We start from the raw sequence: 22,351 nt of genomic DNA on the forward strand, positions 1-22,351 counted from the left end.
TTGAGGGTCAGAGCACCAGGAGCCTGTTTAGATCCAAGGGACTGAGACCCCCTCCCTCCTCCTCAAACCTGTGTGTCCTGACCTGCCCCTCCCTCACAGCCCCCCAGAGATAGATCCACAACTGTCATAAATTAAATTTATTTTTCAGAGAACATGGTCCTTGATGTTAAATGGTGGATGGGGGAAGAGGGGGAGGAATTAGGGCCTCAGGAATAGATGTGAAGCCTGGGTGCCAGGTGCCAAGAAACAATCTCAAATTGATTCCCCAGAGATTATCAATGGCATCAGCATCCCATAGAGGACCCAGTCCCCCTTTATTTCTTTTTCTTCTTACCGCCCCAGCTGTGGCGGCCTGCCTTCCTCCCGCCTCCATTATCTCTTCTGCTCTGCCAACTGGGCATAGGAGCCTCCAACTCATCTGGACGTCCCCCTCGGTCTGGCACATTGCCCATAAGCACCTGAGAGTTGATTAGACTTTAGTTTCAGAAAATAAAAGTATCTTGAACAAGAAGGCCAGAGAACCAAGGAAGCAGCATGAGTTTAAAAAAGGGCAGATGTTGACCATTTGGGTACCATGGGTGGGATGGTCTGGGGCAGTGGTCAGCAAACTCATTAGTCAACAGGGCCAAATATCAACAGTACAATGATTGAAATTTCTTTTGAGAGCCAAAGTTCTAAAACTTAAACTATATAGGTAGGTACATTGTTATTAATGTAATTAGGGTACTCCTAAGCTGGCCTTTGCTAAAAACTCAAGGGGCCAAAGAGCCGCATGTGGCTCTCGAGCCGCAGTTTGCCGATCACTGGTCTGGGGTGCTGGATTGGTAGAAGATACAGGCTGGAGGTTTCAAACTGGGTTCCAGGAGCCTCAGGAAGAAGGAAATAAAATTGAGAGTGATGGCAGAGGTCCAAGTCTCTACCAATAGTAATAAGGACACCTCAATTTATGTTTATTTTATGTTTGGCCTTTGTATAACATTTCCAGTAAAGCAGTGTATTTTTTTTTCTAAATATCCATCACTTGTGCATTACCTATATTATTTACTTACTATATTTCCTTAAAGCAAACAACTTTCGTAAATTTTACTTCTCTTTGCTGTGCTAGACTTTATTTCCTAGTATTCACATAAGTATAAGACTATTTAGACAGAGGTATGAGGCCAAATAACAATCATTTAAACAGAGGGTATCTCTGCTTTTAAAATGGCTGAAAACTTGCCAAAACGGGTTTGGCTCAGTGGATTGAGCGTCGGCCTGAAGACTGAAAGGTCCCGGATTCGATTCCAGTCAAGGGCATGTTACCTGGGTTGTGGGCACATCCCCAGTAGGGGGTGTGCAGGAGGCAGCTGATCAATGTCTCTCTCTCATCGATGTTTCTAGCTCTCTATCCCTCTCCCTTTCTCTGTAAAAAATCAATAAAATATTTTTTAAAAATGGCTGAAAACGAATATAACAGAGTGAGGTGTTGGGGAAGGAGTCTAAGCCAAAGCTGGAGAGGTGGGCCAGGGGCTCAGCTGGGCTGTTTGAAAGGCACTGGGGGCCACAGGAGGGTTTTTAGCGAGGTGGGGACATGAGTTAGAAATATCCTTCCAACTGCTATGTGGAGAGAGTGGATTATAGGTGAATCCGGAAGATAGGAAACCAGGCAGAGGAGAGGACAAAGCCAAGCAGAGGTCGAGGTTGAAAGGCCAGTTTGAAGGCCAAAGATGCTGGGGCCCTTCCCCAACCCCAGATGCCCACCTTGTTGATGGCACAGCTGGTCCCTCGGCGGGCAGCCTTGCTCGTGGCTGGGACAAGACGAGACAGATCAGCTCGGGCAGCCAGGATGTGTGCAATGGAGACATCCGATTCTGGGGTCAGAGTCTCTCGAATTGGGATCAGCACTGCCTTCATGGCCTCACCTTTGGCCTGGGGATTGTGAGGGAACATGGAGAAGGTACCCAAGAGCCAATCAGGGTGGGAATCTCTCATTTTTTTTCTCACTCAGGGTCTCACTTCCCACTTCCCTAAATAAGGGGTATAGCTCTGAAAACACTTCCAACTCAGAGCTGGGAATTCTAGAAGGCCCTGGAGGCTCTGAGATTCTAGGACCCCAACCTCACAAGATTCAACATTGTCCTGGACCTCAGAACATGCAAGAGGGTAATATTCCTGGCCTTAATTCCTCTTCCCTGCAAGGGTAGCTCCCGCCATTGGGCCTCCTTGCCCCTTCCAGGGTCCTATGCCCACACCTCTGCCCGATCACTCCAGTGGAATGCAGATATGGTGAGGTCCAGGCGCTTGAGGAGGAGGCAACGGCGGCAGCAGTACTGATCTCCCAGGCTTTGGCACAGAGACTCCAATGCTTCCTGGTGAGAAAGGTCTTGGTCATATCACTCCCATCCCTGAATGAGACACTGTTTGCATACAGCCATACAGTCTTACCCATCTGGGTGCATCTAGTGGGTGGCTTAGAAGGGGCTGCAGGGATCCTGGGGGCAGGGAAGGCAGCAGCTCTGAGACCTGATGGGAGAAGTCAAGAGGCTGAATGACTATAAGAAACTGTGGGAATTCTCCATCGACCCTAGTTTCCCCAAACCTGGGGACCCAGACCACGGGTGGCTCTAGTAAGGAGAGGACTCTTGCTTTATACCTTGGCATGCAACTCCCACAGAAGCCTGCTGGCGAGGGTCCCCAGCGCAGGTCTGAGCAACCCCAGGGCTTGGAGGATAAGGATCAGTTCCCGAACCATGCCATCTCCCTCCTCTGTCCCTTCCCCATGGGATTCGCGCACCGCTGGGGTGGGATCCAGCCGCTGGTGTAGGCAGAGGAGGCGGGCAGCCTGGAGTTCTGTGCAGAGAAAGCCTAAAAGCAGGGAAAGAGGGTGGCACAATCACCCACCTGAGCCAAAAAGCTGCTTCTTTGGGGCGGGGGAGGGGGTTTGAGGGAAGGGACAAAGTTCCTGCAGCTTCCTCCCTCTTGATTCCCGTTCAAGGTCAAGGGCAGGTACCTCTGTTGTGGCCGCGAGAGGCAACCAATCAATGTGTCTCTCTCAGGTCGATGTTTCTCTCTCTCTCTCTCTCTGTCTCTCCCTCCTCCCTTTAGCACTCTCTAGAAATCAACGGGAAAAGTGACCCCAGGTGAGGATTAGAACAAACAAAAACACCTTCCCTCTTTCTAGTTTGGCCTTTCTAGGGCCCTGGCTCTAGCTCCAGAATAATCTCCACCCACTTGAGACCCAGGCCCCTGCGGACTTTGAACCTCGCCCACCAGAGAACCAACTGCCAGGCTCCAACTAACACAACCCACTGGAGCTCCAGGATCTTTCCGTCAAAATTCGAATCCCGCCCAACTCAGAGCCCTAAATCCACCCGCAAGGTCCTGACTCCACACCCACCTGCCGCCCCCCCCCGCAGTCCCCCCCCCCCCGCACTCTGGCCACGCCCCTTCAGGGGACGCCTGGGCCCAGCTCCGCGCCCAGCGCGCCGCCCGCCCGGGGCCGAAGCCTCGCCCACTCCCGCGCCGGCGCCCCGCTCACGCAGAAGGCGCAGGCCGGCGCCCGGCTCCCGCAGCGCGGCGGCGCAGTCCCCGCCGCAGAGCGCGCGGTCCGGGCAGTGCAGCTCCTCCAGCAGGCGGCGCAGCTGTCGCAGGAATTCCTCCTCCGCGCCGGGGCCTGCGGGAGGAGAAGGCTCAGCGCGGGGCGGCGGCCCCGGGCTCCCCGCTCTGGGCCTGTCGCTCCACACGTACCGTCCCCGGCACTCAGCGCCTCCGCGCCCTCCTCTCGCTCCCGCTCCAAGGCGCCCAGAGTCGCCAGCTCAGCCGCCAGCCGCGCGCACAGCGCCCTGAAGTCTGGGCACAGGGGGCTCCGCGCCGCCGCCTCCAGGAAGTCCTCATACCTGCGGCGGCGCCAGGGCGAGAGGGAGCCGGGGAGGCCCTCAGAATCCCCGAGGGCAGGCCTGCCCCTTCCAGCGCCGCCCTCCGCCACACCGCGCCCCTTACCCCAGGGCCTGCAGGTCCTGGGCTACGGCGGCCCCCTCCCGTGCCTCGGCCTCCGCCCCCTCCATGGAGACGTAACCTCCTCGCAGGGGTGCGCCCCCTGCCGGGAGGCGGGAGGCCCCGCCCCCAAAGCGGCGTGCGCAGCCGGTCGCAGCGTGCCCGACCCACAGCCTCTTCTCGCAAAGGGCCTCTACGCTCCTTGTCGCAGCGGGAGACGAGCCGCCCAGGCCCGCCCGCGCCGTATTTTAGGCGGGCCGCCTGGGATGGCAATGAGGGGCCTGGAAGCTCTCCAGGCCCAGGAAGTCGGAGCTGAGTCCAGGGTCCCGGCTGTTGGGTCCAGCCAGTGGGTGTCGCTACTGCTGCAACGTAGTAGCACCTTAGACTTTTTCCTCAGCCTCCCTCCTCTCTTAAAGCACCCTAGACCAAGTTCTTCCACCTCCGCTCCAAATCCAAAAACGTACTTATTCCCTCCCTCCTTAGGGTTGGAGTTAAATCAGGAACTCAGAAAGTGTGGCCCCAACAGAGCTCCTCCTCATGGATCACACTGTGCTTGTCTTGCCTTCATCCCTCTGTTTCCCAAGCCTTGGAGAGAGGCAGCAGGTGCCACATAGCTAGTGACTGATATTACACCCTGGGAGTCAGGCCAACAGGGGTTAGGATTTGACTCCACTACTCACATATGTCCCTGCCAAATTCCCTTCTAACCTACAAGGAAGGGGACATTACCTTTTACAGTTGTGAGGGTTAGAGCCCTGTATGTAAGTGCTTAGTAGAATATCATATATTGAGCATTTCCTGTGTGTCTCTGGACCAAGTAGCTGAGGTTTAGAGAGGGTAAGTTACACTGAATGTGTAGTGGTGCCAGAACTCAAATTTAGATCATTCTGAAGTCCATGCGTTTAACTATTTACCTATTACTACTGTTATTACTGCTACTGTTTTGTTGTTGTTAAAATTGGGTCCAGATTTAATCTTTTACCGTCTCTTTATTCTGATCTCCAGTAGTTCCTAGTTTAATTCTGCTGGGAGCAGGGGTGGCCTAGGTGTTTAGCCTCAGGCAAGAACAAAGGCCAGAATTTCCTCCTCAGGGGCAGAGCCTACCTACCCTTAATCTGGCTCCACCTTAGTCCTGTCTACCTCAAAAATGGGTATTCAGGAGGCCTTCGTTAACCCTAATAAGACATTAAAAATTGCCCAAGCCAAAATCCAGGAATCATAACCTTGACTTCTCTCTTTATAGCAAACCCCATATCTAAATTTGTGAACTCTACCTTCAAAACACTTCTCCCCACCTCCACTGCTCTCACCCTGGTCCTCTGCACCATCGTCTCCCCAGGACCATCACATCAGCCTCCTCCCTACCTCCCTTCCCAATGTCTGTTCCCCAGAGGCAACCTGTGAACACCTAAGTCAGCTCACAGCCTCCCCCCCCCCCCCCCAATGTTTGGAGCTTCCTATAGCTTCCTCTCACCCAGGGTGAACACCAAAGTCCTTGCAATGGCTTGCAAGTCCCCACAGATCCGCCCTCATCTCCTAAGTAACCTCCTCCTTGCTTTCTCCCCTCCAGATACTCCAGCTCCCTTAGTTTCCCTGACTTCCAGACATGCTCTTCCCGGCGCCTTCTACTGACCCTTCTTTTACTTGCAGAGTTCTTCCAGAAGACATCTCTCAGGGCTCTATTCAGATGCTCAACAGTGAGGCCTAACCTAATCACCCTGGCTACTACTGACTTCATCCCTCATCTCCACGTTTTCCCCACAGTACATATCGTTTCTTACATGTCCATTCCCTATAAAGTTCATAAGCAGCTTGTGGGACATTTTTATGTTCTGTTCACTGCTTTCTCTCCAGAGCCTAAAACAGGACGTGGCATATAATGGGTGCTCAATAAGTGCATTTGGTGGAATGTATAAACTCAGCTAAGCGTCTGCTTGGGACTAACGGATACGAAGAAGAGAACTGGGTAGGAGACTGGTTTGACAGTTCAGGAAGGTGAGTGGATGGGGCACATCAATGCAAATAAAAACACAGGCTGAGACTTTGTTGAAGACATTTCTTGGAGTGAATATCATGCCCCCTCCTCCGATGACAAGGCTGGGTCTTTGGCTCCCTCACCACTTCAGTAACAATATTGAGGTCACAGACTGGCTTGGAATCAAATCAGGAAAATAAATGTCAGGGTACCTCCCCTAAATCTAGGGGCCAAGTATCCAATCTGAGGGGCAAGCAGCTGGGAAATTAGGCCTGGGCTCCAGGGTGTGAGGTCTTCCTGGGTCCCAAGATCAGCCCTCCATGCACCCAATTTTGGGGTGATGAAGAGAATTCATGGATCAGAGGTATCATCAGGGCGCAGGACTGGGAGACCTTGACAAGGTGGTGTTGGGGGATCTTCACACCAGCCCCCCACCGTTTCATGTAGATCCCACAGTACCTTACAGCATCTGGTCCCCTGTCCCACCCCTCCCCAAAACGAGGTAGGTTAAGAATGGAGCTTTCCCCTGCTCATCACTGAAGGGAGGGACTGGAGAAAGGGGGATGGGGACCCAGGGTGCCCCAGCCCCCAGTGCCTCTGTCTCAGCTCTGGTGGGTCTAACAGTGATGAGAGTTGGGTAGAATGGGGATGAGAGGGACACCCTCTTTTTTTCTTACCCATCCCAGAGTCTGGTTGGGAGAGCTGAATCTCACAGGTTCAGATGTAAGAAATAGTTAATCATTTAAAAGAAGTGACAGAAAGCTCTATCTCTCTAGGCTCCCTGACCTAGTTCTTAAACCATGCCACCCAAGTCTAGGTATTGAAGAAAGATAAGTTCACCAGATGCAGGACCCAAGCCCATATACTGATTTAAGATGGTGTTGCTCCAAGACTTCGGTCCCCTCATCCCTATTTAGGCTATCAGATTTGAGGGATCCTGAAGTCCCATTCCACTCAAGGAAAAGAAACTTTGGCATCCCCTTTCCCCTGAACAGGAATCTCAGGGGGCCATGAAACAGGCTTTCAAACTTCTGAAGCAACCTTCAACTCTGAGATGTAAGAGAAAGGGTTAATGGAGGGTGAAACACTAAAAGCTTGGACTAGGACCGGGACTCAAGATTGGGCTTGGGGAAGAGCCTGGAGGGCTGGAGAGTATGTGTGTGCACCAGCAGAGCCATAGCTGGCCCCAAATGTGCCTTTGTGCAGCTTAGAAAAAGGCACACCTTCCTCCAAGAGCAGTGTGAGGTGAATCCCAGCCACCTCACCACAGTAGCCAGGTGCCTTTGGTCAGTGAATAGCCTGCACAATCACCTATGGAAATGCTGAGAATAGAGGAACTCAGTGGTCCTAGAACCCAAAAACAGTTCACAATGGTGGTCTCCCCACCCCCCCAGGATAAAGATAGTTATGTGGTTTGCTGGGAACATACAGGGGGTGGGGGAAGAGAATGACTTTGGAACTAGAATTCCAGAATGCCATAGCCTGGGATCTTGGGGGTCTCAAGGACCTATGGATAGCAGAATTCAAGGGACAGCAGATCACAGGGAATATCAGACTAGAGAAGTTTGAGTTCAAAGAAATCAGATCTGAGGGTGCTGGGGTCCTGGGGCACCTCAAATCTCCCTCTGGTATAAAGGGACCAAGATCTCAGGTCTGTGATAATCCCAATGCTATGTAGGCTTGAGCCCTGAATTTGAAAGGTCAGTGGCACCTTGGGGTCACTCTAAGCTGGGGACCAAGGTCAGGGTTGTTATGAACAGCCCATCCTCTGGGAGCCGGGCTTCCAGCCTTGGGGAATCTGTGGGTACAAAGAAGCCAAAGATTCCAGGACATTCTGGGATTTGAAACCTAAGTCCAAGAGGGCTATCTAAGGATTTGGTACCAGTGTCTTGGGTCCTGAGGTGTTGGTGGCCTTCAGTCCTAATCTGAAAGTACTAGGCACCTCAGTGTCCTATATGAGATTCAAAGCTTCTGGAAGCATTGGCTGGGGAGGTTGGGAGGGGCAGGTTGTCTGCAGCTGTCTTTGATCTCTGAATCTCAGAGTATCTTGGAATCTGATGTCTGGACTGGGGGATGGAGGAGGGAAGGGGGAGAAAAGATGAGGCTATAAGATTAGTATCCCAAGCCATTTTGGTCAGAGAACATCTATTTGGGCATATCCTCGAACCCAGGGCATCTTAAGAGGGTTTGGTGTCTTAGGGGTCCTAGGGCTAGAACACCTCAAATATGGGTGCCCCAATTTAGATGAGCATTCAGGAATCATTTGGGGTGATTCTCAAGATGTGGGAATAATTGTATACAGGCAGGGTCAGGTATTCGAAACTCCTTACTCTTTGGGGCTGTAATCTGCATTCAGTCAGGGTTCGGGGCCCTGCCTCTGCCAGGGCCCTGTGTGCCCTGAGGTGTAGAGCTGGGATGGCTAGTCGCCTCAGTCTAGGTCACAGCGGGAGGGGAACAGCAGGATAAGGATGCCAGAACTCAGCATGCCTAAGACTTAGGCAGACAGCTCACTGAAGCTGGGCCTGGGATCCCTCAGTCCTAGATTTGGAGTCCAGGTTCCAGATCTGGGGTCTCTCAATTTAAACTCGAGCTTCAAGTTCCAGGTGTGCCTAAGTTTAGATTTGGGTTCCAAACGGAGCCCGGGGTCCTGGACCCTCAATTTTGGGTCCACCAGGCCATCCTCACCGCACGGCCTCCTCGTGGCGACCTCCGCAGCCCGCACAGCCACATCGTGCTGCAGCCCAGTGGCAGGCACGCAGGGGCGCATAGCAGCAGAGGCAGGGCACCGCCAGGGAAAGTGCAGCCAGCGCGGCCCAGCGCGCAGCAGGGCGCGGATGGCCCGGCTCGCAGGCACATGGGTCCGAGAAGTCGCCTTCGGCATCCGACAGGCAGTGGTAGAGCAAGCTCTCTGCACACCACAGGCAGCTGAGACGGCGCACCAGCAGGTGACCCGGGTCCGGGGCCTCGGCACAGCGGCCACCACGCCCATCTGCTCTGCGGCGGAAGAGCGCGCGGCAGTGCACGCAGCGTGCAGCCTCCTCCGCCTCCGGGGAGGCCTTGGCTGGTGCGGGAGGTCCAGCCTCTGGGAGAGGAGCAGGTAGGGCGGCTGGGGGCCCCAGGGCTGCACCCCTCAACGCGCCAGTCTTGGCAAAACGAACAACGCAGGTGGACAGGGTGAGGGGCGAGGGCAGTCCGGCGCGCCTGTAATCCTCATAACCGCGGCTGCCCCAACCCAGCCCCCCAGCCCCGGCCAGGGCCTCTGAGGGCTCCGGAAATCCTGTGAACGGTAGAAGCGGAGGATAGCTCTGTGGGATGAAGAGACAGAACCCATTAGTGGGGTTTGTGATCCCTGACATCCCATCACAATCACAATCCAGTCTAGTCTCAGAAAACCTGAGAATTCAAAGACTTCTCCACAGGGTTCATTCACCGGAGGATCCTGTCCTGGGACCTGGTCTGAGTCCAGCAGTCTTCCAAACCCCTAGCCCCACTCCTCTCTCAGGGTCAGAGGAAATTTAGGAACAGACAGAAGAATCCAGGCACCAAGCCCACACCTTAAGAGCCCAGTAGTCCAGGCTCCCGTCCTGTGCTCTCTCAAAATCCAAGAGCAACCCCCTAATACTAGAATAATTCATGGCCCAAGTCGTCCACCAAACCCCTCTGGAGCCCAGAACTAATTTCCAGGAGCGCAGGAGACGCTAGAAACCCTCACCCAACCCTCCAACGATCCCAGACTTTCAAATTCCACCCTATCCCACCATGAACTCCAGTCAACCACCCTAGTGTGTTTGTGGTTTCTTGCCCATCTAAAGCCTCAGTTCCTGCCCACTTCAGGACTCCGGCCCCCCATGAGGTGCCCCAGACTTCTGCTGGGGATTGAAGGGCGCACCTGAGTGGAGGAGCATCGATGCTGGGGTGGCGTGGTTGGCCGGAAGCTGGAAGCTGACTCCTCGGTGACCTGGGGGGCTGCAGCAGTGGTGGTGGGAGGGGTCTCCTGGCGGCTGTGACTGGAGGAGGAGTCGCTGTCCACATGGGACTGGGGAAGATTGGTAGCCTCAGAGCTAGATAGGCACAACCCAGCTGATGCCCTCACATAGACCCCCTCCCCTCCAGAGAGGGCTCTGTGGCCAGCCAGGCCAGGGTTCAAACCACTCTACCCCCCTCTGACTAGCTGTGTGGCCTCCAGCAAATGAGCTAATCTCTTTGAGCCTCAGCTTCTTCCTTTGTAAAATTAGGATTATAATAGTGTCTATTCTTAAGGCTGTGGTTAAGTTCCACTGTTAAGGGCATAATACATGCCTGAAGTTCAGGAAGAGCTAGAAATGGTTATCATTGTTATTTATACACACACACACACACACACACACACACACACACACACACGGGTGCATGCCCCCCCCCCCCATCCTTTTTACCTGCTCAGCTCATGAACCTACATAACATCAAATAATCTTTCTCCCTTCTCAGAAACCTTCTCTCTTGGCCAGCCAGCTGCCCTCCTGCCTCATGTTCTCCACCACACCTTTATTGGGGCAGTTTCATCCACCTACAATTCCTTCTTTCCCACCCAGACCAAGCTCTATCCTTTACAAGCTGAATCATCACTTCTCGGACTCTCAGTTTCCTTTCTGTAACTTGAGAGTCATTCCTAAGTCATCTGTTTACTATCTTCAATAGCCATTCATTGAACACCCACAACATGGCAGGCTCAAATAGGCTCTTGTAGAGATGTGAGATGAGGCATAGAAGGCACACCACCTTTCCTGAGTAAGCACTCAATAACCAAGAACTATCTATGTGTTTTTTGTAGACCCACCTGAATCTCCCATTACTGGTCTGCCCAGAGAACCATTTTTTTGTGTTTTTTTGTTTGTTTGTTTGTTTGTGTGTGTGTTTTAAATATTTTTATTGATTTCAGAGAGGGAGAGATAGAAACATCAATGATGAGAATCATTGATCAGCTGCCTCCTGCACGCCCTTGACCAGAATCGAACCTAGGACCCTTAAGTTCACAGGTCAATGCCTTATCCACTGAGCCAAACCAGCAAGGGCCAGAGAACCAGTTTTGTTCCTCAGTGTCTCAAGCAACTCTCACTGTTCCCAGCAAATGCTAAATCACATTGGACATTCTGGGCATTTATTGATTCAATAAATTTATTTGACACATCTTTACTGCACTTTATTGTATCTACCGGGCCCTGTTTTAAGTCTTGGAGATGCTGCAAGAAAGCAACAAAAGATCCTTGCCCTCTAGGAGCTGACATTTTAGCATGGAAGAATGACAGTAAATTAAAAGATAAGAAAATTGTCTATTGGGAAAGAAAATACATACAAATTTTAGAAGTTGGGGGAAAATTAGAACAGAATAAGGAGCATTAGGATATTGCAATTTAACAGGTTCTTCAGGGAGGGCCTCAGTGAGAAGGCGATGTGTGTAAAGTCCTGAAAAATATAAGGAAATGAGCCATGTGTAAATTTAGGAAAGAATGTCCAAAGACAGATGGACCAGCCAGTGCAAAGGCTCCGAGACAGAAATGTGCCTACCCTTTTGGAGTAACAGTGAGGCAATGTGTGGCTGAAACAGAGTGGGGAAGAGGGAGAAAAAGAGGGGGCCGGATGGTGTAGATTTTAAGTACCACTGTAAGGACTTTGTCCTTTACCCTGAGTGAGATGGAGCCCTGGGGAGGGTTCTGAGTGGGGGATGGCCATAATCTGACTTAGATAATCAATAGGGTCCCTCTGGTTGTGTTCAGGAAGAGGTGTGTTTTGTTTTGTTTTGTTGTTTTGTTTTGTTTTTGGGGGGTGAAGGCGTTGACAATGAGAAGCTGGTGGGATGGTCTAGTTAGGAGATAAGGTTGGGCAGTTACCAGATTGGAGACAGAGTCTGATCATTTTGAAAGTGAAACCAATATTTGCTGATAGAAAAGGCATAAAAAAGGAGAGGCGTCGAGGTTGACTTCAAGGTTTGTACCCTGAGACACTAAAAGGATGGACTTGTCATTAATTTGTTCATATATTTACTTTTAATATTTATTCATTTTATAGTTTATCTTTTTTTTTTTTTAATCTGCCTTTCCACACTAGAAGAGAAGCTCCACGAGGAAAAGGACTTTGTTTTGTTCAGTGATGTATCCTCAGTGCCTAAAACACTGCTAATTAAAGTTGGTCAGTAAATACCCTTGAATGAATGTGTGAATATGTTCTATCATGATAGAACAGAAATTAGAATATGTGGGATAGAGTTGACCTGATATTTCTGTCCCTAGCTTGTGGCATGATGCCTGATATACAGTAGGTGCTCAATAATGGTTGTAGAACAGAAACAAAGCCCTGCCCTTCCAGCAGAGCTGGTCCTGGGAACTCACCGTCAGAGGGCAGGGGGTCTCTGCAGTGTCCTGGGAAGGGGAGGAGGAAGAAGAGGAGGAGGGAGTGAGTGAGCCTGGGACAGGGAGAGAAGCAGAGAATGAGTTCCATGTACCCCAACTTCTCCCACCCCTTCACCCCAGCCCCCAGTGCCCACCACCTCTACTACTCACCTTGACCCAGTGCTGCCAGTGCTTCCAGCAGGCTCCTCTGGAACTCATCAGCTTCTGCAGGACTCTGAAATGTCAGCCCAAACTTGCAGTCACCCAAGCTCCAGTGGTGGAAGATGGGGTTCACCTTGTTGTAAACCAAGCCTGGCCTCAGGGTACATTCCAAGGTGGTCTAGGGCAGGAGGAGCAGGTCAGACACCTCTTCCAGACATGTGCAGGACTTCTCCTCCACCCAGCTTCTCTGCGTGCCCCAGACCTCATTTCTCTATCCTAGGTGTACCCCTGAACCCTGATCAATATCACTCCCCAATTTCATCGAGCAGATGTCTGATACTTCAATATTTCCCCCAAGCCCCCTGATCCCTTTTTCCAATTTCCCCCTTCTGATATCCCAATAGGAATCCCAAATCTTATTGAATGCCTCAAAAAATTAGTTCATTTCTGATAATCAAATATCCTTCCTTCTGACTCAATAGTATTCCCCAAACTTTATTAAACTCCTCAAAATATTAGTTAATCCCTTATCAATGCCCTGATAATCTCCCAAAACACTACCCCCAAATTCTTATCAAACTCCCACAAATTACCCAACACATGCTGGTAACACCCTAGATAATTCCTTATATCCTTGCCCAACATCATTATATTCTTTCACACCATTTCAAATCCCCTTCTGGCCCCTCCCCTGAAATGCAACCCTTCCCCCAAGCCTTTGCAAATCATCTAGATCTTTCTACTACACCCCTAACTGAAACTTTAACACTGTTCTTCCCTATCGTGCCCAGAATATGTCTGCTGAACCCAAACGTAGGGTTGCAAGCCCTATTTAACATTTCCAGTTAGTCCCCCACCAGATGCCTCCAGGGATTTAGGGCAGATAGGGGCCAAGAGTATAGGGCACTGCGGTGAGAACAAGATGGAGCAGTGAGAGGTTGTAAGCAGAGGAGGGATGTGACCTGAGTGATGTGTTAGCAGAGCCCCAGTGGTACACACTGAGGTGGGGGAAGGAGCAGGGCAAGGAGAGCAGTGAGGAGGCTGCTATGATAGTCCATCAGGCAATGGCAGTGGACAAGACCTGCCGAATACTCCAAGTGTTCCCAAAACTCCCAACTTTTACCCATAGGACAGATATCCACTTCCAAATTCCATCCCATACTCAGGTTTGATTCCCAGGCTTGGAGATGACCTGACTTCACCTCTGCACTCCCAGGCCCATTTCCCTATTTTCCCAGGCCCCCACCCTAGTCCCGTGCCCCAGGGTGGCTCACTTTCTGGTCCCGGAGTCGCTCCCCGTGGATGACGTAGTGCCCCTGGCGGGTCCCCCCCTCGGGCCTGGCCCCTTGGACCCGACATAAGCTCACCTGGCTGAGGCCCCCGCCCCCCACAGGCAGCCAGCCCCCACTGGAGTCATCTCGGGCCATCACCACAGCTCGGACCCGAACCATGTACCTGGAGGTGGGGGGACAGGGATAACATGGTCAGTGAACTCCAATCCTGTTCTCACATTTCGATGTCTCACGAACCCTTCATCTCCCCTCTTCATTTCTCACATCTGGATCCATTGCAACTTTCACCTTTGATACTCAGCTTACCTTCCATTTCCAGCTTCTTCCCAGTGCCCACTTTCTCTCCCTACCCCCTTTTTCCAGCATGGCTTCTTTCTTCCTCGTGCCATCTATTTTCTCCCCTCCCTGCCTTCTCCATATCTACCTTTTCTTTCCATACCCCTTTTCTCCCTCTCCCCATCTTTCTCATCCGGACCCCCACAGCCTTGGGTTTCCACTTCCCTTCCCCCTCCTGCTCATACCCATCAACTCCATCTCTTCCCTTCTCTCCGCTCCTACTCATACCCACAGCCCCACCCATTCTTCCCCCTCACAGCTGGGTGCCTGCGCATACGTATTTTCTTAGAGCCCATCAAGTCAGCTCCAGTCCCCCCTTCACTGCCTCTGCACGCTGCGTTCAGGCCACTGGGCTCTCCCCGCCCCTCCCCCTCCTTCCCGCATTTATGAATGAGACCGGATGCAAAGTTCACTGAGTCACCCAGCATCGGGAGATGGTCAGCGAGAGAACCAGAAATGACCAGAAAGAGGCCGGCAAGGAGATGGAGGCAGAGGAAGCCAGAAACTGGCGACAGAAACACATCCAGAGAGCATTTCATTCACAAAAACAAAACAAAAAAGCAAGCCTGCACCCTCAGGCCCTGGCCACGGGAAGGCGAAGGGGGGAAGGCGAAGGGGAGATATTGGCGGGGGAAGGAGGTGGGAGTTGATCCCTCCTTCTCCCCGCCCCAGCATCCTTCAAAACCATCTTACCTCGCGCCCCCCTCTCCCATACCCCCTCCCCCCCAGCTCAGGAGACTTAGCCCTCTGCCCCTCACTATCACCTAGTGCAGGGACCCTGGCGTCCCAGACTTAGGGACCCATGCAGCGAACTCTGGCCCTTTCCCCCACTAGCAGACTACCGGTTTCCCCAGCCCTTCAATAGGGGTAGGGGCGGCCGCAAAGCCGCCAGCGCCCCCAGCCCCCTTTACTCAATGGGATGGGATTTTGTGAATGAGCAGTCACGTGACACTGCTTCCTTTGTCTGCCCGCCTCCCCGGACAACAGGTGAAGCAGAGAAAAAGGGCAGGGGTCCCCTGCAGGGCCTCGCTTGGAAGGGACGCCGGGATTTCTGGGTGCTCTATGCTCTCCACACATCTGTTTCCCGGGAGGAGTGGTCCCACAGCTTCTCAATGGTGAGGGTCCTGTACAGAATTTTATGAATGGAGGAAGTCCAGGCCCCCCCGAATGGAGACTGCTACCCCAAATGGCTGCCGCGCAGTTTAGGAGCCCCCACCCCCTTGTTCTTCCAGCCAGGATCTGGGGACGCCCCGGGGGGCAGGAGGCGCAACGCGGTGCAGGTCGTCCCCACACCAGGACAGCCCTCGCCCCCTCACCCTCCTCGGCACCTGCCTGGGAGGCTCCGGCCGGGCTCCGAGCGGCGGCGACGTGGCCTCCTCCTCCTCCTTCTTTTCGCTCCGGCTCCCTCGCTTGCTCCGGTGGCGCTAGAGACGGCTCCGGGAGCCGGGGCGAGGGGGGAGGAAGGGGGAGGGGGAGGCTTGGGGTGGTGTAAACGCCAGGCGGGAGTACTTGCCCGCTGGGTCCTAGAGCCCGGCACCAGCTACTGGGAACAGCCTGAGCTCCTATTTTCTCAGGATCTAGGAAGGATACCCTCCTTTCCCACCCATGAGCGCCTAAGGATGTGGGGAAGGGGTCCGGGACATGGCCTGGTCTCAGCGTTCTAAAGAGCGAGGGTCTACGCTTTGGGTACTAGACGGAAGGGGCTAAGTGCTGCCGCATTTGAAAGGCTTGGGGCGAGAAGGGAGCATTCACTAGGGGGCGAGGTCTGAGGCCCCGGGAAAGGAGAGACAGGACGCCCAAGGCGCAGACAAGTGAGTACTGTCTTGGAGAAGGGCCAGTCCATGTGAATGGGCCTTCTGGGCGGGCAATGGACAGAGAGGGTCTTGTGAGTTTAGGAGTAAATTGTGTTGTTGTTGTTGTTTTTTTTTTTTTTTTTTGTGTGTGTGTGTGTGTGTGTTTACAGTTTTCATAAAGGTCTATTTCATTATTGGTGGGTAGCTCATTTAACAGTTAAATACATTAAATAATGTATAGGTGACTGCAGGACTGCCGCATTGGTAACTAGATAACCAATTCAACTAGAAATCAGCTAATAAGTAACTGTCTATATACATATTTAAAACACAGCTCTTGTTTAGCTCATCCTGTTTTGATCACCTTCTTGAAGGGGAAAAAACCTGCTGGTCACACTGGAAATATATATATATATATATATATATATATATATATATATATATATATATATATATATATAATATATATTATTGATTTTTTTACCGAGAGGAAGAGAGAGGGATAGAGAGTAGAGGGTTAGAAACATCGATGAGAGAGAATCATCAATCAGTTGCCTCTTGCACACCCCTACTGGGGATGTGCCCGCAACCAAGATACATGCCCTTGACCGGAATCCAACCTGGGACCTATCAGTCTGCAGGCCGATGCTCTATCCACTGAGCCAAACCGGTTTTGGCTACACTGGAAATATATTAAGGCCAAATCTTCTGATATCCATTCCCAGAGATTGCTTTCAGCTGGATTAAGCCTCCTTTAGGAAGACTGCCAACAACTCCAGGGCAAGCCCGTTTGTGGCCACCAGCATTAATGCTCTTCCTATCTACCAGGGCAGGCAGTGTAAGCTTCACACCAGGCCTCAGAGTCTGAGTATAGCCCATTCCAAATAAACTGAGTTGTTGACTTTTGCAGAAATGGAAGCAGTGGGATCCAACTGATATTTAGCTGCAATACCAAAGCGAGAGAAATTGGTATCCGAAGTCCAAGCAAGGTTTAGAGCCTCCAAATTCTGTCCCATCATTGATATTAGTGTGCAGCTGAAAGTTCCCAGTCCTATAGCCCACTGCAAAGTTATTCCTTGTAAGTTTTTAAAAAATATATATTTTATTGATTTTTTACAGAGAGGAAGGGAGAGGGATAGAGAGCTAGAAACATCGATGAGACAGAAACATCGACCAGTTGCCTCTTGCACACCCCCTACTGGGGATGTGCCGTCAACCAAGATACATGCCCTTGACCAGAATCAAACCTGGGACCTTTCAGTCTGCAGGCTGACGCTCTACCCACTGAGCCAAACCGGTTTTGGCTATTCCTTGTAAGTTTTGATTTGGCACTGTCAAAGGTCATCTGGTATCCAGCAAGCCAGCCTTCGTAACCAAAGACAGCTGAACTATGGATTGCAGGTCCAGCAAAATCAAAGTCAACATCACATCCAAGGTTTATACATTCCCTCTTGTCAGAGACTTGATTTTACCACTTTTTCCCCCCGTGTTTGGTAAAAGATGGTATCAAATGTCAGTTTCAAACCTTGACAAATCTGGTCTTCAATTGCTATTTCTGTTCCCAGGGTGTTATCAGTGTTCCATTTCTCTGTGAAAGTCAGACCATACTCACACCATTTATAAGGTCCCAGTAACTTTACCAGTGCCTGTATTAAATGAACCAGATGTTGAGAATTCCACGCCACTGCATGACTTTGTTTTCCAGTCCAGTTTCACCAACCCAAAACCAAATCCTTTGTTGAAAACATCTCTGGCAGCTTTGCCAAGGTCAGCATATGATGGAGGAATACACATTAGCCGCGCGCAGCTCTGTCCGTAGGTCGCCATGGCGAGGCCGCGGGAAGAGGTGATCTAGTGACTCCTGGGGGGGCCGTCCGGCCGCTCCGCTCGCAGCTGAGGCAGCTTGGCTCGCTAGGTGTCCGCTGCCGCGGTGGAGGGCGTAGTGAAGGAGACCTGGAGTAAATTGCTTTGGGGAAGGGGCGCATGAGAGATCCAAGAGAGGAGCTACGAGGCAGTGTTCCTAAAGGGTGGGCCTTAGGGAGACGGACTAATGGGACGGCGGGGTATTGCAAAGGGGCGGGGCTAAGGAAAACGTCCTAAAGGGGTGGGGCTTGGAACTCCAGGCCTAGGAGTAGGGAAGACCCCCGAGTATTTCCAAAGGAGATCCAGGTTCTTGAGAGGCCAGTTTCAAGCTAACAGGAGGGCGTGGCCTCGAACCAGGGGGCGTGGCCTAGATCTCGGGGTCCGCCCTAGCTGTCTCGCCCACTTGCCTTCACCCGCATCGCCGTTCTTTTCGGTTATTTTCTTCTACGGCCGTTCCCCGCCCTGCCCTGGGCCCAGGGGGCCGTGGTGTGAACTTTGGTGGGCAGGAGAAATCGGTGAGTGGGGAACCTCTGGGCCAAGGGCAGAACTTGGGGGAAGGGGTGGGGCCTGAGTATTGAGGCCAGTGGTAGAACCCGAGCAGGAAAGAGTTTAGGAGTGAGGCCTGAAGCGCTGCCGCTGCTTGGATAGAAGGCAGGCCCCAAATGATCTAGAGAGAGAGAGAGAGAGAGAGAGAGAGAGAGAGAGAGAGAGAGAGAGAGAGAGAGAGAGAGAGAGAGAGAGAGAGAGAGAGAGAGAGAGAGAGAGAGAGAGAGAGAGAGAGAGAGAGAGAGAGAGAGAGAGAGAGAGAGAGAGAGAGAGAGAGAGAGAGAGAGAGATATGTCAGAGGATTAGAGGTGAGGACTGAGGGCTGAGCATTACTAGAACACCTGGAATTTGTTAGGTGGAGGCGGGGTCAGGCCGGAGTCGGTGTTGAGGAGGCCCTATTCCAGACAATTGGGGGGTGAGGTTACTGTGCAGGGAGAGAAGCTTGAACCTGTAGACCTTATAGGCTACTGAGCACAACCATCATGAGTGATGTGGCCTGAGAGAGAAAAACGGGCAAGACCTGTGTCTTGGAGCCTGAAGACCTAGGAGGTGGCCAAAGTGTAGGGATGTGAGCTGAGGGGCCAGGCAAGGCATTAGGGATGGAACCTCATTAAAGTAAGGATGGAGCCTGTGTGTACACAGCAGCTGTATGGGGCCATGGGGAAGAAGGCGTGAACGTCGTGAGTCAGGGAACACGAATGCGTCTAGAGACTGGTGCTTGAGTGGACCAAGTACAGCCAGTTTCATCCGGTCCCCACAGTCCTGGCAGACAGACTGATGCAAGTTTTTCTGACCACAGTCTCCGACCTCCGTCAGAAATGGGGAACGTGCAGTCGGAGCCGTCCGCGGGCGGGGGCTCCCGAAAAGAGCAGGCCTCGGACCGCTCTTCCGATTCCCGCCGGACATCCTTGGCAGAGCCCGAGGTGACCCCCTCCTCCCCTGCCGTACGCCTGGCTCGCGGGCTGGGCGTCTGGTTCCCCAGCAGCTCAGCGCCCCAGGGACTTCTGGTACCCCCGGAGTCCCAGGCCTCACCCTCACCCCTGCCCCTGCCCTTAGAACTGCCCTCGCCAGTGATACCCCCTGCAGAGGAGCCGGCTGCGGCCGCGGTCTCCACACCATCCCCACCCCCCGTGGGCACCATGTTGCCCACGCCGTCCAAGTGGCGAAAATCCACAGGCACTCCGGTGCCTCGGATCCGTGGTCTACTGGAAGCAAGCCATCGCGGCCAGGGCGACCCTCCGAGCCTCCGCCCACTGCTGCCGCCGCCGCCACCACCGCCGCCGCCGCCGCCGCCGCGGCCGCCGCCGCCGCCGCCTCTGCCACGAACGGAAGAGGACCCCGATCCAGTCCCGAGGGCCCCATCCCTGACTCCCGCATCCTTGGAGCCGCGAAAGATGTCACCACCGCCCCCTTCCGACCAGCAGACCCCGGACCACAAAATAAGTTCTGCTCTGGCCACACTGGCCACAGCCCCCATAGAAAACCAGGTCCCTTGCAGCAGTGAGCGCCAGGCAGCCGGCAGGGCCGGCGGCGGAGCTCCTGCCCAAGCAGGCGAGGGTGAAATGGCCCGGCCGGTGGCCTCCGAGTCCGGCCTGAGTCTGCTGTGTAAAGTCACCTTCAAGTCGGGGCCTCCTTTGTCCCCAGCGGCAGCATCGAGTTCCTTAGTCGCCAAAGTCTCGCTAGGGGGCAGTGGAGGCAGGGGACTCTTCTCCACTGCCTCGAGCGCCATCTCTTATGCCGAGGTCCTGAAGCAAGGGCCCCTGGCTCCCGGGGCCGCTCGCTCCCCTGGAGAGGCCCCTCGGGTGACCCAGGAAGCAGAGGGCGGTAATGGAGACGGCGAGGGGTGTTCTGGACCCCCCTCCGTGCCTGCGTCCCACGCCCGGGCCCTTCCGCCACCACCCTACACCACCTTCCCAGGCTCCAAACCCAAATTTGACTGGGTGAACCCTCCCGATGGCCCTGAACGCCACTTCCGCTTCAACGGGGCAGGCGGAGGCATCGGGGCCCCCAGACGGCGCGCAGCCGCGTTCTCAGGTCCCTGGGGCTCCTTGCAGCCTCCGCCAGGGCAGACGCACCCAGCTCCCGGGCCCCGGAGGCCCGCACCCGCTTTGCTTGCACCGCCTATGTTCATCTTCCCAGCGCCCACCAATGGAGAGCCGGTGCGCCCCAGGCCTCCGGGCCAACAGGAGCTGCTACCGCCTCCGCCACCGCCCACGCCACCGCCCACACCGCCTCTGGCGCCGCAGCCCATACCGCAGCCCCCAGTTCTCCAGCCAAGGCCACTGTTTGCGGCGCTCCCACCAAACCCAGGCTCAGGCCACTTGGAGTCCGCCCAGGCTACCGCCGCGCCCCTCGCCTTGGCTGCAGACCAGGCCCAGGCCCCGGCCCCGGCCCCGGCCCCCGCCCCGGCCCCGGCCCCGACCCCAGCTCCTATTAAGGCCGAACCACCACCACCTGCGCCCACGCCCGTGCCCATCAAAACCCGCACACGCAGAAACAAGGGCCCGCGCGCTGCCCGGGGCGCGACCCGTGAGGATGGTGCACCTGGAGAGCGTCCTCGTGAACGGACTGCAGCTACCATCACTGACAGCGGTGGAGGTGGTGGTGGCGGCGGAGCTCCTCCAGCGGGGACGGCTAACACTGCTGCCCGACGCCACTGGCCGCCCTTCCAGGTGCTTAATTCTTGCCCCTGCAAGTGTTACTGCCGCCACCAGCCACGCCATCGCCGCCTGCCACGCAACGTGTCTGCCTGGTGAGGAAAGGTAGGGGGTTGGGGGCGGGGAGTGGGAAGTTAGGGAGAGGACATACCCCCTTTAAGTCCAACACACAACTTCCTTGGGTAGAGTCCCGCTCAGCCCTTTTGCTCATGACCCCAGGTTACTCTTGACTTTTTCCTTGGCTGCAACTCAAACCCAACTGGGCTCCAAGAAGGAATACGTTGGCCCAGCCCTTTTGTATCCAGCCCTTCAAGCTGACTCCTGGCCCTGTTACTTTCGTTGCTCTCTGGAGCCATCAGGGAGAGAAGCTGGTCCCAGCTGAGTCTTCTCAGCCTTGACACTTGTCCCTGAGAATACCAAGAGGGGCCATGTTCCAAGCCCTTCAGGGACGGGAGGGGAAATGACTTTCTGGAACCAAAAGATAAATGCAGGACTCTAAAGGAAGTCCCAGGTCTAGCCCATCAGACTGCCACTCTTCCCTCCAGCCTCTGGCAACTTCTGACTCTAGGACCCAGTGGGCACTGAAGTTCCAATCTTAGTGCTGCAGACTACTCCTGAGTCTTCAGATCCAGGGGAGACAGTATCATTACCCCGACACTGAATTTCAGGATCGGTCACCCTGGCTCCCGAGAATCCTGAATCACTAGGATAGTGGTCAGCAAACTGCAGCTCGCGAGCCACATGTGGCTCTTTGGCCACTTGAGTTTTAAGCAAAGGCCCGCTTAGGAGTACCCTAATTAAGTTAATAGCAATGTACCTACTTATATAGTTTAAAAAATTGGGCTCTCAAAAGAAATTTCTATCATTGTACTGGTGATATTTAGCTGTTGACTGAGTTTGCCGACCACTGCACTAGGAGACCCTCTGCCCTGGATCCCTTGGAGCTCAGCTAGTGAGAGTGGGGGATGTCACACTCGCCAAATCTTGGGCCCTTTCCTATTTAGTTTAACTGGATACAGCCCTGCCCTAGACTGCCTATAGTGTATTCAGACATGGTCCCTCATGGAGATGGAGAAAGTGAAGCCTGGAAGGGGGAAAGGCCTCACTGCACTGCCAGATGTGCTGAATCTACTTTCATCCTAGGCTGAGCACGCCCACCAACCACCTGAGAGAGCCATCCTGGGTTGCCACCATCAAGTTGGCCGGCTCCCTGGTAGCCGGGCTGGAGCACTTCGACTTGCAGGCCACCCATTCCAACTGAGTGTAGTCTGTTCAATGGCCTCTACCTTCCTTCCTTGTCAATAAAATAACCAACAACCAGATGTCTAGCTGCCTGTTCAAGTCACCTACAAAAGGTTGGAGTGGGGTTGGGGTATGGCAGAAGTCTTCA

The 22,351-nt window shown here is 53.6% G+C and overlaps 3 protein-coding genes and 1 pseudogene across 14 annotated transcripts; 1 reads left to right on the forward strand and 3 right to left on the reverse strand.

Annotated features, from left to right (window-relative positions):
- Nucleotides 1-122: 122 nt before the first annotated feature.
- FAM98C (family with sequence similarity 98 member C) lies at nucleotides 123-4,149 on the reverse strand. 6 transcript variants are annotated; one of them, XM_036408302.2, is made up of 8 exons: nucleotides 3,979-4,148; nucleotides 3,727-3,875; nucleotides 3,518-3,652; nucleotides 2,633-2,844; nucleotides 2,425-2,502; nucleotides 2,232-2,348; nucleotides 1,741-1,787; nucleotides 123-458 (listed from the first exon to the last, which is right to left on the reverse strand). In XM_036408302.2, the coding sequence occupies exons 1-8, from the start codon at nucleotides 4,041-4,043 to the stop codon at nucleotides 167-169; spliced, it is 1,095 nt and encodes a 364-aa protein (XP_036264195.1). In that variant the 5' UTR covers nucleotides 4,044-4,148; the 3' UTR covers nucleotides 123-166. The 6 variants fall into 6 exon arrangements, with proteins under 6 accessions (XP_036264195.1, XP_036264196.1, XP_036264197.1 ...); XM_036408303.2 differs by having other exon boundaries at nucleotides 1,741-1,908; XM_036408304.2 differs by lacking the exon at nucleotides 3,518-3,652 and having other exon boundaries at nucleotides 3,979-4,149.
- A 1,859-nt stretch (nucleotides 4,150-6,008) lies between these two features.
- SPRED3 (sprouty related EVH1 domain containing 3) lies at nucleotides 6,009-15,567 on the reverse strand. 6 transcript variants are annotated; one of them, XM_036408297.2, is made up of 6 exons: nucleotides 15,435-15,567; nucleotides 13,842-13,929; nucleotides 12,484-12,652; nucleotides 12,313-12,386; nucleotides 9,837-9,983; nucleotides 6,009-9,252 (listed from the first exon to the last, which is right to left on the reverse strand). In XM_036408297.2, exons 2-6 carry the CDS (start codon nucleotides 13,923-13,925, stop codon nucleotides 8,629-8,631), a joined length of 1,098 nt encoding a protein of 365 aa, XP_036264190.1. In that variant the 5' UTR covers nucleotides 13,926-13,929; nucleotides 15,435-15,567; the 3' UTR covers nucleotides 6,009-8,628. The 6 variants fall into 6 exon arrangements, with proteins under 6 accessions (XP_036264190.1, XP_036264188.1, XP_036264193.1 ...); XM_036408295.2 differs by having other exon boundaries at nucleotides 13,749-13,929; XM_036408300.2 differs by having other exon boundaries at nucleotides 15,431-15,547.
- On the reverse strand, nucleotides 15,163-17,844 carry LOC118702263 (annotated as a pseudogene).
- Nucleotides 17,845-18,049: 205 nt separating this feature from the next.
- GGN (gametogenetin) lies at nucleotides 18,050-22,283 on the forward strand. Of its 2 annotated transcripts, none has more exons than XM_045570915.1 (3): nucleotides 18,050-18,273; nucleotides 19,104-21,066; nucleotides 22,105-22,283. In XM_045570915.1, exon 2 carries the CDS (start codon nucleotides 19,123-19,125, stop codon nucleotides 21,058-21,060), a length of 1,938 nt encoding a protein of 645 aa, XP_045426871.1. In that variant the 5' UTR covers nucleotides 18,050-18,273; nucleotides 19,104-19,122; the 3' UTR covers nucleotides 21,061-21,066; nucleotides 22,105-22,283. The 2 variants fall into 2 exon arrangements, with proteins under 2 accessions (XP_045426871.1, XP_036264171.1); XM_036408278.1 differs by having other exon boundaries at nucleotides 19,104-21,056.
- The last annotated feature ends 68 nt before the right edge of the window (nucleotides 22,284-22,351 follow it).

This window comes from Pipistrellus kuhlii, unplaced genomic scaffold, assembly GCF_014108245.1.
Source record: "Pipistrellus kuhlii isolate mPipKuh1 unplaced genomic scaffold, mPipKuh1.p scaffold_m20_p_38, whole genome shotgun sequence".
NCBI classification, from domain to species: domain Eukaryota; kingdom Metazoa; phylum Chordata; class Mammalia; order Chiroptera; family Vespertilionidae; genus Pipistrellus; species Pipistrellus kuhlii.

What these genes read in the sequence shown, in the direction of transcription:
- SPRED3 (XM_036408295.2), bottom strand. Translation starts at nt 13,925, where the DNA reads ATGGTTCGGGTCCGAGCTGTGGTGATGGCCCGAGATGACTCCAGTGGG. An exon ending in AGCGACTCCGGGACCAGAAA is followed by an intron (nt 12,653 to 13,748) that starts GTGAGCCACCCT and finishes CTCCTGCCCTAG; the next exon opens with ACCACCTTGGAATGTACCCT. An exon ending in ATCGATGCTCCTCCACTCAG is followed by an intron (nt 9,253 to 9,836) that starts GTGCGCCCTTCA and finishes TTCATCCCACAG; the next exon opens with AGCTATCCTCCGCTTCTACC.
- GGN (XM_036408278.1), top strand. Translation starts at nt 19,123, where the DNA reads ATGGGGAACGTGCAGTCGGAGCCGTCCGCGGGCGGGGGCTCCCGAAAA. An exon ending in CCACGCAACGTGTCTGCCTG is followed by an intron (nt 21,057 to 22,104) that starts GTGAGGAAAGGT and finishes CTTTCATCCTAG; the next exon opens with GCTGAGCACGCCCACCAACC.
- FAM98C (XM_036408302.2), bottom strand. Translation starts at nt 4,043, where the DNA reads ATGGAGGGGGCGGAGGCCGAGGCACGGGAGGGGGCCGCCGTAGCCCAG. An exon ending in CGCCGGCCTGCGCCTTCTGC is followed by an intron (nt 2,845 to 3,517) that starts GTGAGCGGGGCG and finishes CCCTGCTTTTAG; the next exon opens with GCTTTCTCTGCACAGAACTC. An exon ending in ACTGGAGTGATCGGGCAGAG is followed by an intron (nt 1,788 to 2,231) that starts GTGTGGGCATAG and finishes GTCTTGTCCCAG; the next exon opens with CCACGAGCAAGGCTGCCCGC.